This window comes from Microtus ochrogaster, linkage group LG5, assembly GCF_000317375.1.
Source record: "Microtus ochrogaster isolate Prairie Vole_2 linkage group LG5, MicOch1.0, whole genome shotgun sequence".
NCBI classification, from domain to species: domain Eukaryota; kingdom Metazoa; phylum Chordata; class Mammalia; order Rodentia; family Cricetidae; genus Microtus; species Microtus ochrogaster.
Window position 1 is genome coordinate 39,653,452 of NC_022031.1, and position 18,026 is coordinate 39,671,477.

At 51.6% G+C, this 18,026-nt stretch overlaps 1 protein-coding gene across 1 annotated transcript in view; it reads right to left on the bottom strand.

The window, feature by feature from the left end:
• Positions 1 to 378: 378 nt before the first annotated feature.
• Pax5 (paired box 5) overlaps positions 379 to 18,026 on the bottom strand; it is a 164,981-nt gene continuing 147,333 nt past the window's right edge. Inside the window, exons 7-8 of the mRNA XM_026786608.1 lie at positions 6,659 to 6,745; positions 379 to 579 (exon numbers count right to left, since the gene is read on the bottom strand). Of these exons, the coding sequence (XP_026642409.1) occupies positions 454 to 579; positions 6,659 to 6,745 (213 nt within the window). The 3' untranslated portion in view covers positions 379 to 453. The remainder of the gene's footprint in view (positions 580 to 6,658; positions 6,746 to 18,026) is intronic.

Genomic DNA, 18,026 nt, shown 5'->3' on the forward strand with positions numbered 1-18,026 from the left:
CAGGTGGCTGCTGTCAGTTTCAAAGACAGCTTTGAGTTGGAGCACTGACAGGGCCCCAGGGCAGAGGGGGGTGTTCTGTGCAGAGCTGGAAGATATCCTGTGATGCATTGTGGGTAATCTGCTCTGTTAGACCCTCAGGTCCACAGAGAAGCAAGAAGGTATTTACATGGGTGCTGTGAAGCCAGCTGGCCTTTCCAAGATGGGCAGACGGTCAGGAGGACTGGCAGGCGGGGCTTGGCCGCAACCGTCTTCAGAACAGCAGAGAAGCCTGTCACCCCTGGGAGAAGCTCGTCAAGATTGACTCTTGAAATGGATGAGAACCCAGAAGTCCAACAGCCCTACCTGGATCCGGGGCAGGAGAAAATGGAGGGAGGGTGCTCCAAGTGTGTGTGGGATGGGGTGGGAGACGGACTTGTCGGGTCCCTCTGTCTGTCTTGGGAATCGGGAAGCTGTCTACCTCAATGATATGCATGGTGAGAGTTGTTGCACATGGCTCTGAGGGTCAGTGGCGGTCGTAGGCGGTGGCTGCGGCAGGTGGCGCAGCTCCTCGGGCTGCGGCGCTGTAATAGTATGGGGATCCTGGAAGAGACGAGAGGGCACAGAGGTCAGACCTGGGGGTCCCCTTCCCACCAGTCTCCCCACCTCTGTCCTGTTGTCCTCTCATCTGCCCAGGCCACTGTCCGCTTCCCTAAGACCTTTGTCCTAATCTTTTCCCTAAACTGCCAGCCTGATCAGGGCTGCCCAGAACTGCATGTAGACGGAAGCCCCTGGTTTCTGTCCCGGCCGTGGCACGTGGTCTTTCCTTCCTTTTGTGTGGCTTCTGGCTCCTTCCAAGACATTGGGAAGAACTGGGTAGCTGTCCCTATGGACCACAAAGTCTAAAATATTTAGTGTCTGGACTTGGATAAAAATATCTTTGAGACCTTACCTACAAGAGTAAAAGGGTTCAGGTTTTTGTTTGATTGACAAGCCTTGGCCAACCTCTTTGGACTTACTGGCCACACTTCCCATTATTCCCAGCCATGTTCCATACCATACCCAAAGTCTGTGCCTGACGCTATCATCTACATGGGTCATCTCATTCAACTGTAGGGGCAGGGCCAGTGACCCCCATCCTAGCAGACACAGGACCCCTGCCTGTGGTTCCCGGCCCTAGACTCCCACCCTCTCTTCTGTCTAGGCCTCCTTCAAGTCCTCGGCCCTGCCCTCTCCTCTGGGGAGACTCTGCCATGAGCTCACTTTCCTCCCCAGGTTGAGTCACACGCTGTGGCCACCTCTCTCTTTGGTGCGTTCCCTCTGTCTTAGGGCAGAGAATACCGAATAGACAGGACTAGACTCTGGCCTTCTTAGCATTTGCCCCAAGTTCCCAGCCCTGCTCAGGGAGGATTCTGGTATGAAGGCACAATGGTCCCTGAGCGAGCAAGCAGGAGTGGAGAAACCCCGTGGCCACCCTGTGTAGTCATTGCTAGTTCGCTCCCTTCCTGACCTCAGTGGTGGCAGGGAGGGGCAACAGCGGAGAGCCACTTATTCAACATGGCCGGACACTCAGAGCTAAGGGGAAACTGACCCACACATGCTGGCTTGCATGTGCCAACCAGGGCTTAGGAGCCCGGGGCAAGGAGACTGCCCAGAGGTGGAGGCCAGCCTATGCTGAGACCCGCCTCAGGGAAAAGCATTTAGAAAGGAGTTTGTGCCCTGGGGTGCTGGGCTTTCAGACAAACTCTGGTGACTACTGAGAGAAGTGGGATTGGCCTGGGCTCAGGTATGCGTGTGGACTTGGACATGGGCGTGGACGTGGACATGGGCGTGGACATGGAGCAGCTGCAGCAGTGTATGTGGGGTGAGGCCTCTTCCTGTCTGTACCAAAATTCTTCTCCAGGGACCTGGGGAGCTGAGGATCCAGGGACCTGGGGAGCTGAGGATCCAGGGATCTGGCTGGATTCTCAGAACCACAAAGCTTCAAATCTTTTACATCAAGGAGACAGATGTTCAGCAATATAAAAACCCACTCACATCACACCTCAGTGCTGAATCCTGGCTTGAACCAAGGATATGTGTCCTTGGTGAGGGCTTCATCCACCATAACACAGCTCCAGGTAAACAGCAGAGTGACTGACTCTTTGCAGCTGATAGAAGTTCGGGTCCTATCAGCCAGTCTTATTGGGGTAGGCCTAATGGGTTGAATTCCCAGAAGAACGGGCTTGGAATTGTTCTGAAGTCTCATTCAAATCCAACCAACCCTGACCGGGTCTCCCCATAACTGGGGGTGGAGCCTGACCATTCTCCCGGACACCCTAAGTGGGAGCGAAGCTGTGTGGTTTTCTTCACAGGCCCAACCGTGTCTTGGTGGAAGGCCATGACCAGGTGGCTTTGCTCCCCTAAGCCTCAGTTGTGTTCCTCTTTAAAAAGGGGTCACAGGGGGGCAAATGTGAGGGCACCCTGAAATGAGGGTGTGATGATGCTGTGGAAATGCCACCTTCTACGGACTTACACCCGTTAACTCTTATCTAGTAGGAACTATGATGGTTTTATGGGTGAGGATACTTGTCGAACCACATACGGCTAGCATGCAATAGAGTTAGAGGACTCAGCATCCTGACTTCCCTCCACGCTCTGCCTCACAGGCTGATCCACTCTTGCCCAGGCAGTGAGAGTGTGGCAGCCTCTCCTGGCTGTTCCCTGAGGCCCAGGCAAGCATCGCACACCCGGGAATCCCCCAAAGACATTCTCCTGCTGCCTCCAAGGTCATGTCCCTAATCCAGACCTGACTCTTTCCTGCGTGGGATGGGAGAGCAACAGGGTGGGGGTGGGGTTCATTCCCTGCAGGTCTGGAGATTGCATGAGGATATGAAAATCATGGGGGCTATGTCCACAAAGGGTCTACAAGGGGCAGGAAGTAGAAGGAAAGAAGCCCTCTCTAGCAGCCCCTGCGGTGAGGTTTCCAGGTCTCTCTCACAGCTCTGTTCGCCCCTCAGGGCTTAGCCAGCCTGGGTGGCAGCCTCAGCTGAGGGTTTGATTTACCACAGAAAATGAAAACATCACCTCACAAAGCAGTCTGTCTTCCTGGCACCCATTAGACCTCCATCTAGAATAAACTTGTCCTTCTTTCTGTCATTTTTCCCCCCTAATTCACATTATCATCAATTTACCTCTTGACACAGCCATTCCCGGCTGGCTCAGGGCTGGTTCCCTCCCTAATCCCTTTACAGCGGCCACAGGCGCCCCTATTCTAATCCTAATTGACCATGGCCTGCTTTTCGGCTGCCAACCCTGCCAGCTCTGCTTGCCTCTGCTGCCCCTTGGCCAGCCTGGGGGATCCCACAGGATGGGGGAACCCATGAGATGAGGTGCTGAGGGTAGCTGTCAGCCCTCACTCTTGCTGTTTTGGTAAAGGAGGCTTCAGCCAGGCCAGCTTGGGGTACCGGGGAGCCTGTGCAAGGCTGGTCTGAGTGGGAAGAGTGAGTTGTGATATATGTCTTCAGGGGCTCACCCGAGCTTGAGGAAACACAGGCCAGGCCCCCACATTCCTGGCTTCTTTCACCCCAAACCCAAGAAGTCATCAGACTGGGTCTTTCTGTGGCAGGGCCCATATGATGGGAGCGTGGGAGCAGACCAGAGCTATTTGCAAGGCTATGGTCAGCTGAACCACGTGTCTTCATCTACATGCCAGCAGGATCCCTATGGAGTCAGAGCACCGGGCCTCAAGAGCTTCACGTTCAGTGCTGGTGAGAGAGGCTACCATGGTAACCAGCCTCATTTCATCCCCAAGCCAACTGAGGCCCAGGCGGGTAGGTGGCCTGGCGGACCGAGCCTTGTCTCATGTTGCAGGCCCACACGATTCCCACTCCTCCTGTGTTGGCACTTTTCCTGTGGCACAGGCCTGCCTCTGGCTTGTCCTCCTGGCTTCCCTTGCTGCTGGGTCACAGGCATTTTACCTGAGAGCTGCCTATTGGACTCTGTTGTGTTGGACATTGATGGGGAAGGAAGCACCTTCGGGAAGTGGGCTGGGGGACGCCATTTACTAGAAACAGTGTGCCTGAACGGTGGTGGGGAACAGCTCCCGAGGCTGTCAAGCACCTAAGGAAAGCTGCCTCCTGCCAGCTGGCAGCCATGGGATGCTTACAGCAGAGCAACCCGGTCATGCCTCTGAGTGTGTTCCTGGCTCTTGTCCCATGCCCGTTTATCGAGTCTGCCTGGAGATCCTGGGAGCCTCTGATGTCCTTCACTAAATATGTTTTTGCTTAAATTAACCAGAGTGAATTCTGTTGTTTGCAATTATAAGTCATTAACCTGGCTCTCAAAACCAGCCGGCTGTCCTCGTCACACACAAGGCTTGAGTGTTGAGGGCTCTCACCTGTGTCTACAGGGACCTAAGGTCTCCTTCCAATTGTAACTGCCCAGCCTGAATCAGTTAGGGAGCTTGAGGGAGCTCCATCACACACTGCCTAAACATACAGGCTCTGGAGTCAAGGAGACACCTCCTCTGACACCTGCCCACATGTGACCTGGGGTGAATGAGTCTGCTCTTCTCCTCCACTCTCAGAGACAGTGGGGTGGCTCCCATAGGGCTTTGGAAAGGATAAAATGTGATGACCCTGCACCGCATTTTCCCAGTGCTAACAGAACTGTAGATAATCAGTCTTGATTCTGCTTCTGCCCTTTTCTCTAGCCCCCCCGAAAGCCCTCAGCACCTAGCACAGGGGCACCTGCTCCAGGTTCTCTCACCCCCAGCCTGTAACATCACTGGACAAAGCCTGATGTTATGGGCTGTGAACTGGCTTTTATCAGACTTGAGCAGAAAAGGCCCCCAGTGCCACCCCTCTGGACACGCCACAGCCCTGCAATCTGTTCCCAGCTTCTCAGCCTTGTTCAAAGTCCCTCGTTTGTGCATATTTCACAACTACCTCAACTCCTATACCACTCCTGGGTGGGTTTATCCCCGCTGCTGTGACCCTTAAGCCCCCAGAAGGGAGTATTACTGCTAACCACTGATGCCATGTAAAAAGCACATAATGGTGACTCCTCTTAGCGGGGCTTTGTGCCACCCGTGGGCTGGATTTCTGCCCTTCTCGTGTTCCCTAGGCCATGAAGTCCTGCGTAGCAGCCCTGGGTCAATGTGGCCTTAGTAAGCCATTCCCACAGGCCCTGGACCTCTTTGAGACACACTCCCTGTGAGTCTCCATATAGAACTGGGATCAGGGCTCAGCCGGAAGGAAACCAGATCTCATGAGAGTCTCAATCTTTTGTAAGGCAGGCTGGGTCTCTCCCTCACACGGAGCACCAACTGCCCATGCTCCTATTTCATCCACAGGTGTGCATGGCACACCAGAATGCTAGGAGCAGTCCAGGGTCCCAAGACCATGGCCCATGCCCAGCTCAGGCGGTAGTGAGAAATGTGGCATTTGTACCATGTCTCTGTCTTGTTTTATTTTGTTTTTTGACACAGGTTTCTCTGTGGCTTTGGAGCCTGTCCTGGAACTAGCTCTTATAGACCAGGATGACCTTGAACTCACAGAGATCTACCTGCCTCTGCCTCCGGGATTAAAGGCGTGTGCCACCGCCGCCCAGCTCCGCGTGGGGGGGGGGCAGAGTGGGGAGTCAAGGCTAAGACTTCACAGGACTAGGGTTTGGAAATAATTAAGGATCCGGGGAATTCGTGGGCTCTGGCTGAAGGAGGCCTTGTTAACACGGACTGATAGGCCTGAGCAGTCTCAAACGCTCCTCCTCTCTCCACTCACTGCCCCAAGTAGAACACCTTTAGCTGACTATAGGGGTGAGATTGGCACTGTAACCTGCAAACTGACTGGCTGGTTCTACCTGCTAAGGGGTTAAAGGGTGGCGCACGCCTTTAATCCCAGTACTCGGGAGGCAGAGGCAGGCGGATCTCTGTGAGTTCGAGACCAGCCTGGTCTACAAGAGCTAGTTCCAGGACAGGCTCCAACCCCCCCCCCCAAAAAAAGGGGGGGAGGTGAAATCTGTATCCAGGACCTCTGTTTCAAGTTACTCCAACTTTGGTAGATACTCACCTGCTGGCTTCATGCAGGTTTAATTAACAAACCAAAGGGCTCTTCCAAAGCTAGTCCTGCTTGGGGTGTGTGTATGTGTCTGTCTGTCTGTGTACAAATACTGATGATATTCACAGACCAGGCTGTTCCAGCCATGGACATTCTCCAGTTGAGTCTTGGATAAAGGTTAGGCACCAGCTGAGCCCTACACAGCATGCCTTGGCAAGCCACAGGGCAGCTGGTTGCTAATAGAGCTGGCACTACTTGTGCCCACAGCAGACATCATTAATCAATCACTGGGCCTCAGAGCCCTTCGTAAGACAGTTTTCCAGGCAGCCAGCGCCATTCAATCCAAGTCTGCATTTCAGTGCCTTTTATTTTAGGGAATTTGCACTATATTTAATGGTTCTTAAGAAATACTAATTCCTCATGGGCAAGCATTTTTCTCTCTTCTTTCCTGTCTCACATTCCCTCACTTGAGCTGCAGGGGAATTGACTGCCCTGAGACCACCATAACAGCCCCTATAGTCCACATTTATGGGGCAAATGACCCATCTCCCCCCAGTGGCCAGACCTCAGGAGGGACCCTGGCCCAATGGAGAGGCCAAGTAGGGCAGCCAAGGACCCAGGGACCCCACAAGACAGCTACTCACCAAGCAGTCCTGGGTTGGGGAACCTCCACGAATCATTGTAGGAAGAATACTGAGGGTGGCTGTAGGGACTCCCCGAAAATTCACTCCCTGCAGGAGGTAGGAAGAGGGACAAACAGGAGACAAACGTGAAGTCAGGCTCAGAAAAGGCTGTGGATTCAAGCCAGCTTAAATACTGAATATTGAAAGCACTTGTCTCCTCCATGGGCTTCGGGCACTTTCGGTAATCAATTATAGCACATCAGGGCCACATCCTCATGCCATGAGCTGTCTCTCTCACCCCAAAGCACTTTGTATCCGTGGGAATGGAAGGCACGGAGTCACCAGGTACAGGGTGGGGCCTCACTTGGTACACCTGCCTAGGTTCGGTCCTAGTCTGCTGGGCTGTTGGCACCGGCTGAGACTCCTAAGGGACCCTAGTGTGGGTTGGTTCCACTCTCCACGACCTCAGCTCTAGTGTGGTCCCCCTGTGCTGTGAACGCAGAGCTACTGTGGAAGGGTAGCCAGCTGGGCAGGGAATGAGACACAGGCCTCCCGCTGTGTCTGGATTATGTAGACAGCAGCTCTGCTGCCTCGAAGGGGGAGGAGGGTAAATGCTTAGGAAATACAACATAGGAAGTAGGCTGGGGTCTTCTAGGCCCTGTGGAGGAGACAGTTGTCCATGCTTGTAGCATGCTCAGGAAGGCATTGTGAACTGCTCATGGGTGAAGGGAGGGTAGGGTGGACCCAGAGGACGATTCACCAAGATCCAGCAACCTGAAGAGCTAAGCACCCACCCTGGCTGATCCCTGGGTTTTCAGCAGTCCCAAGGGAGTCTCTTTTCTACCAGGTAGGCCAGGGCACAGCTTCAAATCCTGTCCCCACACTCTCGGAGCAGCAGACTCTGCCCACTTCCTCCTCCCCTTTCCCTACAGCTGGGGCCCCAGAGGGCAGACTGCATTCTCAAGTCTTTGCACTGAGTGTCTGAGAGCTTGCTGTGTCTAGCGGAGGCTTTGGAGCAGGGCAAGGAAAGCCAGCGGGGCACTGAATGGTTTGCTTGAACCCCAGGTAAGGCCCTCCCCTGCTGGAGATGACAGGGGTTACATGGTCCTGGGAGACGCCCTGCGGCCAAGCGTGACTCCACAATCCCCCTAAAGGGAATGCACAAAGGCCAAAGGGCAAGAGGCTTTGGAAGAGATCAGTCCTCCTCCCAACTCATAGGAAAACCCAGGCAGAGGGTACGCACACACACACACACATGCACACGCACACGCACACACACTCCTGCTCAGGCCTCTCCTGGGGCCACTCCTAGCCTGACAGGCTGAGTCTTCCAATTCTCTGTTTTTTATGCCTCAGTGGTCAGGGTGTCAGGTTCCGGCATACAGAGGGAGAGCGTGGTGACAGTGCTGGGCCGCGCAGCCCAGCCTTGGCCTATCCATCAGCGCTACAGTGCCTCCTCCTCCCCCTCTCCCTCTTCCTCCTCCTCCTCTTTGAGAAGCAGGCTGGGGGAACGTGGAGATATGGAAGCCTGGATAGGGGGACACACTGTCCCTAAGGCTCTGACACCATGAACTGCCCATCAGAGGGACGTCCTCATAGTGCCGTGCCTGGTCTATCTCTGATTAGCACTCTATTTCCTACTGCCTGGCCACCTCTTCCAGGAAGCCTCTCTGAGCTCCATCCCCAGTGGAGCGAGTCTCAAGGCCACTCAGCTGGAGTGAGGTGACACGGACCCCTGGAGGCCTGCGAAGGTACATGAGCAGCGTCCAAATCCACTAGGAGTGAGCCTAAGCCAGTAGCACCACGTTCTTCTGCCTGTGTGGCTTCCAGAAGGCAGCCTTTCTTGCTAGCACAGAGTGTCCTGCATGGCCCTCTAGTGTCTCAGCGGCCTTGCCTTGGGTGCAGTCTGGTCCTGCAGGTCTGTGTCCTGTTTCGGACAGGGCAGACGGGGTGCCCAGTAGTTCACTGGTACCCCCATGGAACAGAGTCCCTGAAGCTCTTTCCTACCCTCTTTCTGGGCCCCATGGAGTAAAGGCCCTCCCTGGGATGCTTTCCCCGAGCAGCCCACCCTCCTGTCCTGCCATGGTTTATTCCACGGAGCTCATCGTATCCCAACCTGTCTTGTTCACCACGCTCATCTTGTTAATTATCTGTCTCTTCCACGAGGCTGAAAACTCCTTGGGGACAGAGTTTTGTCTGTTTATGTCTCGATCCCAAGCTTCATTGCCAGGCTTGGTAACCATCTAGCATGCACGGATGACTAATTGTTCACTGAGCGGGTGAGCGAGAAAGGGAACCAATGAATGAAAGACCCAGGTCAACTGGGGACAAATCACCAAATAGGCCTCTCACTTGGACAACGGCCACCGCTTCGTCTTCCATCATCAGCTTCCACAGCCAGGGACCTGCTGTAGCATCTGCTGCAGGCCAAGATGTAAAGCAATTTCTGATCCATTATCTACTACAGCATCCGGTGCGCAGCAGGAAAGAAAGTCACTGGGGCCCCTACCTGGTGTGCTCATAGTCATGGTGAGGCGAGCACCTGGGTCCTTGTCCTGTGACACGCCCTGTTAGACTAGTACATTCTTGGTAAGGGGAGCGTGGCCATCTCAGAAACATGAGGCTGACCCAGAGGCTGTCCAGCCACCTGTTGGGGGCGCTGCAATGGTGCCTGGTTATCTGGCTCGCTATACAGTAAGCTAGAGGAGTATATGGGGTGGAGAAGCCAGGGTCTCACTACCAGGGAAGCTATCCACAGATCTGGTCCATAGAGTACCAAAACTGATTGTGGGACAGCAGACTGACCAGGTGGACGCCAGTCCTTGATCGATTTGGCACAAAGTCTTCATGGGTTCAAATCCTGAGCCTGCCTCTTCAAAGTTCTGGGACTCTCGATGGATCGCTCAACTCCTCTCCGTACCTCAGCGCCTTCTTTGAAAAGTTAGGGCAAGTTCAAAGCTCGCGTGGTACTTGGAGGGGATCCAGAGAAGGCTCAACACATGTCAGCCATAGTGGCATGCTCCTCCATCAGTCCTCCATGTCCAGATTCTCACTGAACCTCCCAGCACCCTGTGATGCTCACGGTATTGATAAAGCTGCATCACAGATGTTATTACTCAGGCCAGAACACGGCTCCAAGGCCAGGTTTCTGTCTCCTGGCCTTGAACTTGCTTGTCTTTAAGACACTGTTTTCCCATCCTGGGCCTCTCTTTCCTCATTTGTCAAAGGACAGAACAGACCAAATGTTTTCAGCCTTCCTAAGGCTGTGACCCTTTAATAAAGCTCCTCATGTTGTGGTGACCCCCAACCATATAATTGTTACTTCATAGCTGTAATTTTGCTGTTATGAACTGTAATGTAAATATCTTTATATATTTACATATACATTTATATTTGATATAAGGCCCCAAAGGGGTCGGGATCCATAGGCTGAGAACCACTGCCATAGATCCTACCTAGATCCCTGTGTCTTTTAGGCCGAGGACTCCAACCTCCTTACCACCAGCCTGACACTGAGGGGCATCTTATTTCTGCTGGAAATTCACAATAGCAGCTTATAAAGTAAGATATATTTAGCTTAGAGTCCTGGGGCCCCTTTTGGGCCCACTGAAGGGTCATGGAGCCCAGCCTTCGGGATGGGTAGAACTCCAACATCAGAGGGAGGCAGGGACTTGGAGCCAAGAGGGAAGCTGGGGCCGTGCCTTGAGGCCAGTCAGCGTGTGAGGTGTGATGGTGAGGTCTTCCGAGAAGCCCCAGCAGAGGCAGCCGCAGAGCCCCTAAGGAAGGGTCAGCACAGAAGGGTTTCCTTTAGCATGTCCCTGGCTGTGCAAGCTACTGACGGAGGTAGGGGTGGCCACAGCGAGGGAACTGGCCATTGCGGGTATAAAACCCTCTTCTAGAGCAGGCTTTCACAGGGTAGGAAACCTAAGTTCCTGTTTCTAGCTTTTTGTGGGGGCTTCCCGAGGCGAAGTCAACAGACCCGAGGTCAAAGGTTACACCTTCCCTTGTGAATTTCTCCAGCGAAAAAGACTGCCCCAGCTTGGGGCTCCCTGCCTCTTTCTACTGGTTCATATTGAACCCCTTAAGTCAGAGCTTTTATTTCTTAAAAAGTAAGGATCTGTAAGGCCCAAGTTGGGGGTGGGTTTGCATCCTGATAGCAGTCACTCAGTCTGTGGGACCTCCATCCACAAGGCACCAAGCACAAAGAAGACCCCAAATTAACCTATAAGCCCCACCTGCCCAAGGACCAGGAAACTTCCTGGAATGCTGGTAGTTGTAGTTCTTAAAAAGTAACAACAAAGCCTCATGGGCAAAGTACAGCGGCCCATGGGTTTTGTTCATATAAGCCCCAAACAACTTGTGCCCGAGGGCCACTCCTGGAATTTTCCCAGGATGGTCATGACCAAATTTCATCTTGGTCAGTATTTAATATTTTAAATAAAGCTTCCTTCAAATTCGGGCAACTGTGGAACTGGTTTTTCTCCAGTGAATCTCAGGTTTAGCATGTATTGGCTCTCCTCCAAGGCAGGTCTGGATGCTGTCTACAGTTGGACGCATGGAATCACCAGTGCTGTGGTCCTTTCCATCCTGGGCCCCGCATGGTGCATGGGAGCACAAGGGAGAACCCAGGCTGCAGTACTCCTGAGGCGGGCTGAGCTCGCTCAACCATCGGCACTTCTCAGGGTCTGTGTGGCCTTGGGTAAGGGACTAAACCTCTCTGAACAGTCTCCTCCTCTTCAACAGGGACCAATGAAAGCATTGTCTATGGTTCGAATCTGCCCACAAAAAAGTCAGGTTGGCATTCATCTCCATTAAGAAGCCTTAAGAGATCGCCACACTGACATCCAAAGGGGCTGTACCAGCCTGCACTCCCACCAGCAATGCAGGAGTGTTCCTTTTCTCACATACTCTTTAGCATAAATTGTCAACAGTGTTTTTGATCTTGGCCATTCTTACAGGTGTAGGATGGAATCTCAGAGTTGCTTTGATTTGCATTTCTCTGATGGCTAAGGATGTTGAACATTTCCTTAAGAGTCTTCCAGTCATTTTAGATTCCTCTGTTGAGAGTTCTCTGTTTAGGTCTGTACTCCATTTTTTTATTGGATTATTTGTTCTTTTGATGATCAATTTCTTGAATTCTTTGTATATTTTGGAGATCAATCCTCTGTCTGATTATGGGTTGGTAAAAATCATTTCCCATCCTGTAGGCTGTCATTTTGTCTTGTTGACCATGTCCTTTGCTTTACAGAAGCTTTTCAGCTTCAGGAGGTCCCATTTATTAATTGTTTCTCTCAGGGTCTTGCTACTGGGGTTATATTTAGGAAATGGTCTCCTGTGTCAATACATTTAAGTGTACTTCCCACTTTCTCTTCTATGAGGTTCAGTGTGGTTGGCTTTATGTTGGTACAGCCTCTATGGATATCAGTATGGTGATTTCTCAGAAAATTAGGAAACAGTCTTCCTCAAGACCCAGCAATACCACTTTTGGGTATAAACTCAAAGGATGCTCAATTGTACCACAAGGACCTATGCTCAACTATGTTTGTAGCAGCATTGTTTGTCATAGCCTGAACCTGAAAGCAACCTAAATGCCCCTCGACCGAAGAATGAATAAGGAAAATGTAGTTCATTCACACAATGGAGTACTACACAGCAGAAAAAATGACATCTTGAAATTTGCGAGCAAACAGATAGATCTAGAAAACATCATATTGGGTGAGGTAACCCAGACCCAGAAAGACAAATATCATATGTGCTCACTCATAAGTGACTTTTAGACATAAAGCAAAGAAAACCAGCCTACAATCACAATCCCAGAGAACCTAGACAACAATGAGGACCCTAGGAGAGAAGATATACATAGATCTAATCTACATGGGAAGTGGAAAAAGACAAGATCTCCTAAGTAAATTGGGAGCATGGGGACCATAAGAGAGGGTAGAAGGGGAGGGGAGAGGAAGTAAGGGAAGCAGAGAAAAATGCTATGCTCATCTCCCTGCTCAATAAAATCAACAACAACAAAAAAGAATCTAAAAAAAGAAGAAGAAGCATTAAGAGTGTGGGAGCTTGAACTGACTTTTGGAGGCGGGGCTTCGGGGAAGTAATTAAAGATATCAGAGTCCATGCAGGAGGACATTAACACCATGGACCTGTGGCTTCCTGAGCAGAGGAACCTGAACTGGGAGTTCTGTGGTTATCTGAGCTCCTGAACCACCTCCGAACTCAATAGGATCCCCACCAGCAAGAAGAACCTTCCCCAGATACAGCTACCTGAGTGAACCTCCCAGGCCTTGGAGCTGTGAGCTGAGGCAGCCCTTACACTCTATGAACTACTTTCTCTAGAAAGTACTGTGGCATTTGACTACAGTAACAGGAAATGGACTACGGTGAGCACTTGCATCACAGGGCCAGAGAGAAGCAACGACACACGGTTACTGGAAGGAAAATGGGAAGAAACTCCTCTAACAAACTGGAACCAGGCTTTAGGAGGAATTCTCAACTTTTGCTGAGTTCTTAGTTATGCAAAAGCAAGCCAAGATCTAGGCTTAGGGGTGAAGGCAGAGAGAGCTGAAGAGCTGGGCATGAGAAAATTGAAGGGCCAGATTGGAGGATCTTAAAGATGCACATGCCCTACATGGAATGTGTGTGTGTGTGTGTGCCTGTGTGTGTGTGTGTGTACACTTTAAAATTGAGAGTCCTAGATCCCACTTTCAGGGTGAAACTCACTCCAGCTCATCTCCCATGCATCCATACGGCTTGTCATTCATTGCTGTGGTTTGAATATGGACACCCTCTCCAAACTTCATGCAGAAACTTGAATGTCACATGACTATTTTGAGGGTGGTCTTTATGAGGTGACAAGGTCATTCCGAGGGACCTCAGTTCTTCTTCGGAGAGTGGGCTGTAGAAAGTCAGTCCAAACTTTCTTGCCTGGCTCGTGGGTACCCTTACCCTTCGCCTTTCTCCACATTATCACGTCCTGGCGGGTGCCACTGCTATGCCCGCACACTTTCCCACCTCCTGGACAGTGAGCCGAGATGGACTTCTCTTCCTTACACATTACCCAGCCTCGGATGTTTTGTGACAGCAACAGAAAACACACTGAGACAACACCCGCAGACTAGAGCTGGTGCTCTCCCCAGACGTGGAAGTCAGAGATGTCTGGGTGCCGTCTCCGTGTGGCCAATGGAGTTATGATGAAGACGTGCAGTCAAAGGAGATTGTAAGGGCAGTGTAGATCATAGCGCCACAGGCCAGGGTGGGAAAGAAGCCCGGGAACAAGGCAAAACTGGGAAGGACATCATAGTTTTCTATGAGGCGGTAAACAAGGGCCTAATTCCCTCTTGCTTTTAGTTGAAGACCTAAGGGAGAGCATCCAGAAAGGGGCGGTTTGGCCCCAGGAGGCATTGTGTGAGCAAAGGCAGGACAGAGTTGGCCAGTGGTGGCCCAGGATGGGATTCTAGCTATATGAACAGGTCAGAGAGAAGCAGCCCAGGCCATGCCCTAGGCATGTGTAGCCTGCTCTCGCCTAGAGCTGCCTACCATGGAGAAGAAAGGAGGAAATGGCCTGTGGGGGGCTGGAAAGACAACTCAGCTGGAGAGCTTGCTTTTCCAGAGGACCAGAGTTCAGTTCCCAGCACCTACACTAGGCAGTTCCCACTTGCCTGTAACTGCAGCCCCTGTGGCTTCAATGCCCTCTTCTAGCCTGGGAGGGCACCCACAGGTGGCATACACATATGCAGACACACAGACATATACATAAATAAAAACAAAGTCTTTTTTGAGAGAAAAGAAAATGACTTGGGATGTCACGTCGACCCAGGCTACAGACCAGGCCGTGCCACCGGCAGACTTGTGGCCGTAGGCATGTGGATTTACTTCCTTGAAGTTCAGCTTCTTCTAAGTAGGAGGGAAGGGGAGTTTCAACTTCCTAAGCTTGTGGAGAAGGTCAAGGGGCATCATGGTTATAAACAAACTGCAGAACCCAGTTTGAGGGGAAAGGGGCTGGATTTCAGCCTGACCGAGAAGCTGTCATGACTGACAGAGAAAACTCCAGGCAGGGGAGAGGGGAGCCCACCCCAGGCCTCCTTCCTCAGCACAGGGCTCCGCAGAGCTTCAGAGGACACCACCCTGGCCACCCTCTTCCCGTCCTTGGCTATCCCCGGCATGTCCACGCTGTTCTCTCCATCACTCTACCCTGTCACTTGTCATTTTTACATTTTAAACTAAGTTACCAACATCAGTACATTTTCTCTTAAGTATTCCGGGGTGCATATTATGAACTAATGTTCATCACCGAGATAATGAAGACATTTTCCCTTTGGATATGAAGTTTGCATGTAACGAAACCAATACATTTAAGTGTACTGATGCTTTCATTTGACAAATGCATGGACCATGTTACCCAAGCTCAGGCCTGGCAAGTTCTAGAATGTTAGCATCACCCTACAGAGAAGGCTGAGAACCCAGGTGTGTGCATTTAACATAATATGATCTCAGGTAACAGTGATGACCCGGGTTCTGGTCACTGAAGGAGGCTCCTGTTGGCCACCAGAGTCCCATTGAAGTCACTGAGCAGACTAAGTTGGGGAAGGGCTCTTCTCTTAGAAGAAACATACAGCTTTGAGCTGAGCCTGATAGTAGAGGCCTGTCATCCCAGTCACTCTGGAGTCTGAGAAACAAGAGGATGGCAAGTTCAGGGTCGGCACTACAGCGAGAGTTCAAGGTCAATCTGTGCAACACAGTGAGAATCTATCTCAAAACAGAAAGTCAGAGGAGGGCTAGGGCGCTCCTCCGGCATGTGCAATGGACTAGATTTGGATCCCAGTACTGTCAAAAACAAACAAACAAACAACAAAAACCAAAAAGAAAGCAAGCCGAACAAAGTATTTAGGACAGACGTGGGATCCCCCAAACATCACATCCTTCCAAATACAAATGGGTCAAATACAAAAGTGAAACTCTCATGACAATTAAGTTCAGAGGGGGCTGTGATAAAAATGTTCGGATGCAGTTGCCTGGGAAACGTGCGATTTCAACATCATAGGTGCTTTCATTTTCCCCTTCGCTCAAAACCCAGGGTAAGAAAGTCAAAGTTTCCAAAAATTCTCAGAAGTGACAGGCAAAGCAGGCTCCTCATAGCTCTTAATTAACCCAAAGCGACACCTGCCAGATGATGGGGATTTGCGAGCTCGCTGGGGGCCGACCTGTCTGCAGATGGTGGGCTCCCACCTCCGCTCCAGACCTTGGCCGGCTGCAATTAACATATGGAAAGTCTTTCAAAGTGACTTCGCAGTCAACTTCTGTTTCTGAAGGAGTCAAGCTGGGCTGGGAGAGAAAATCTTTGTGGTAAAGGAAGAGGGTGGAAGAGGAAGAGGAGGAGGAAGGGGGAGAAGAGGTCTGGAAGGGGCTAAGGTTCCTCCCAGTGGTCTTGTAGAACCACGTGACCGGTGGTGGATCAGGGATCAGCGGGCACCTGGACGGTTGCTGTTTGGAACTGTCCGTGACCACAGTGATCAAAATGAGGACACGACACAGACACAGCCAGATTATGCGTTGTGTTATTTAATACACACATTACATACAGACAGGATATACACAGAGCCCATGTATGAATATTCAGAAATATGCACAACATATACATAGGTATGTATGTCTGCGTGTGTCTATATTTGACAGAGCTGTGCCAAAGTCTCTCTGAGTGACCAGTAAACACCTTACTTCTTACCAAACCTCAGTTTTCTCATCTGTGAAGGTGGCAGATATGCAAATGACCTCCAAGAGGTTTCTCTCTCCATCCTCCCTGAATCCAGCCTCCAGCTTGGCTCTTCAGAGGCCAAGGGATGTTTGCTCTCCCTCTCCACAGCAAGACCTTCCTGGGCTCCCAACAGGGAGGCAAAAACCCAAGCCCAGGAAAGGTCAGCCTGTCAACCTGGACAGCCCTGCATGGTGCGTATCGATCGGCCGCTGGGAAAAACCTCTTCTCCTACCAGTTCAGGTTTTCCTTCAGAAATGCCGAGGGAAGAGAAAAACCAAGAGAGAGAGAGAGAGAGCAGGCACAAGGAGAGAATGCACAATGGGGCCCTTTCGGCTGCTGCTGGCCCACAGCAGTGCGGGAGAGCTGCAGGGACCTGGGTGAGCGCAGGCCTGAGCACTGATGCTGCTACTGGCTGTTGCCCATATCTTCAATGCCAACTGTGGGCGCTGAGTGTGGCCTACAGTGGCCACAAACTATTCCTAGGAGCCCCCACGCCCGGGTTTACTCTTCCAGGCCCCAGGTTCCACTGCCCAGATAGAATGTGTGGTCTGTCACTCGTAACAGAGACCTGAGGTAACTACCTTCCGTTGGTTTGAAGTGTGTAGCCGGGCAGCCTATCATGGCAGAAGACAGGACAGAGTGAAGCTGTTCACCTCCCAGTCAGGAAATGGGAGGGAGACAGTGGAAAGATCTGTGGCTAGAATCCCCCTCAATGTCCCCACGACTTCGAGAATCCCATAGGCCCCACCTCTTACAGGTCTTACTACCGGTCAATAGCACCAGACTGGGGCCTTTAACTCAAGGGCCTCAGGGATCCTTCCAGATCTAAACTATAGTCGTTACCAAGAAAACACTCCCACATATCCACGAAGGTGTCTAATGATGTCAAGCTCACTGCACACCCAGGGCAGCTTAAGAGTTGGAAAGAAAGAGTAAAATGGTTTCTTCTGACGAGATTCCACCTGAACCCAGTCAGGAGCTTAGGGAAACTCACCTGACCTCTCTGATCTGGGGCTACATCTTTACTCTTAGGCCCGCATACTAGTGCTGGACCGTGTTTCCGCACATCCATCTCACTCAGCGTTCACAGCGGCCTTTCTCCAAGAGGTCAACATGCCTGGTAGAAGGAGCCCAGGTCCCAGGCCTGTGAGCACGTTTGTGTCAAAGGCACATGGACGTCAGCAGAGGGCAAGGTGGACTCAGGCGCAGCGTGGCAGCTGGAAATTGTTTTGACTAAGAGAGCCAGGAAGTGGCTTGTCTGGGTCTCAGAGGACGTATAACCTCATCGTTTGCTTGCTTCCAAAATTCCTATCTGCCTACCTGCCAGTCCAGGCAACACTTGGAAGCATCAAAGGCATGACGGGAGGGAGCCCCAGCTCCTCCCAGTCCAGAGGCCGATTCAGCAGGATGTTGGATGCCTCCCCTAAAGGGCCCACATGTTAAAGATTTGGTGCCCAGAGTGGTGCTCCTAAGAGGGACTGTGGGTCTTTCAGGTGGCCTTTACCTCTCTGAGGGTGGGTACCTCTCTCTTCCTCCTTATTCACCATGTCACTATTTTTTTAAAAATATTTATTTATTATTTATTATGTATACAATATCTGTCTGTGTGTATGCCTTCAGGCCAGAAGAGGG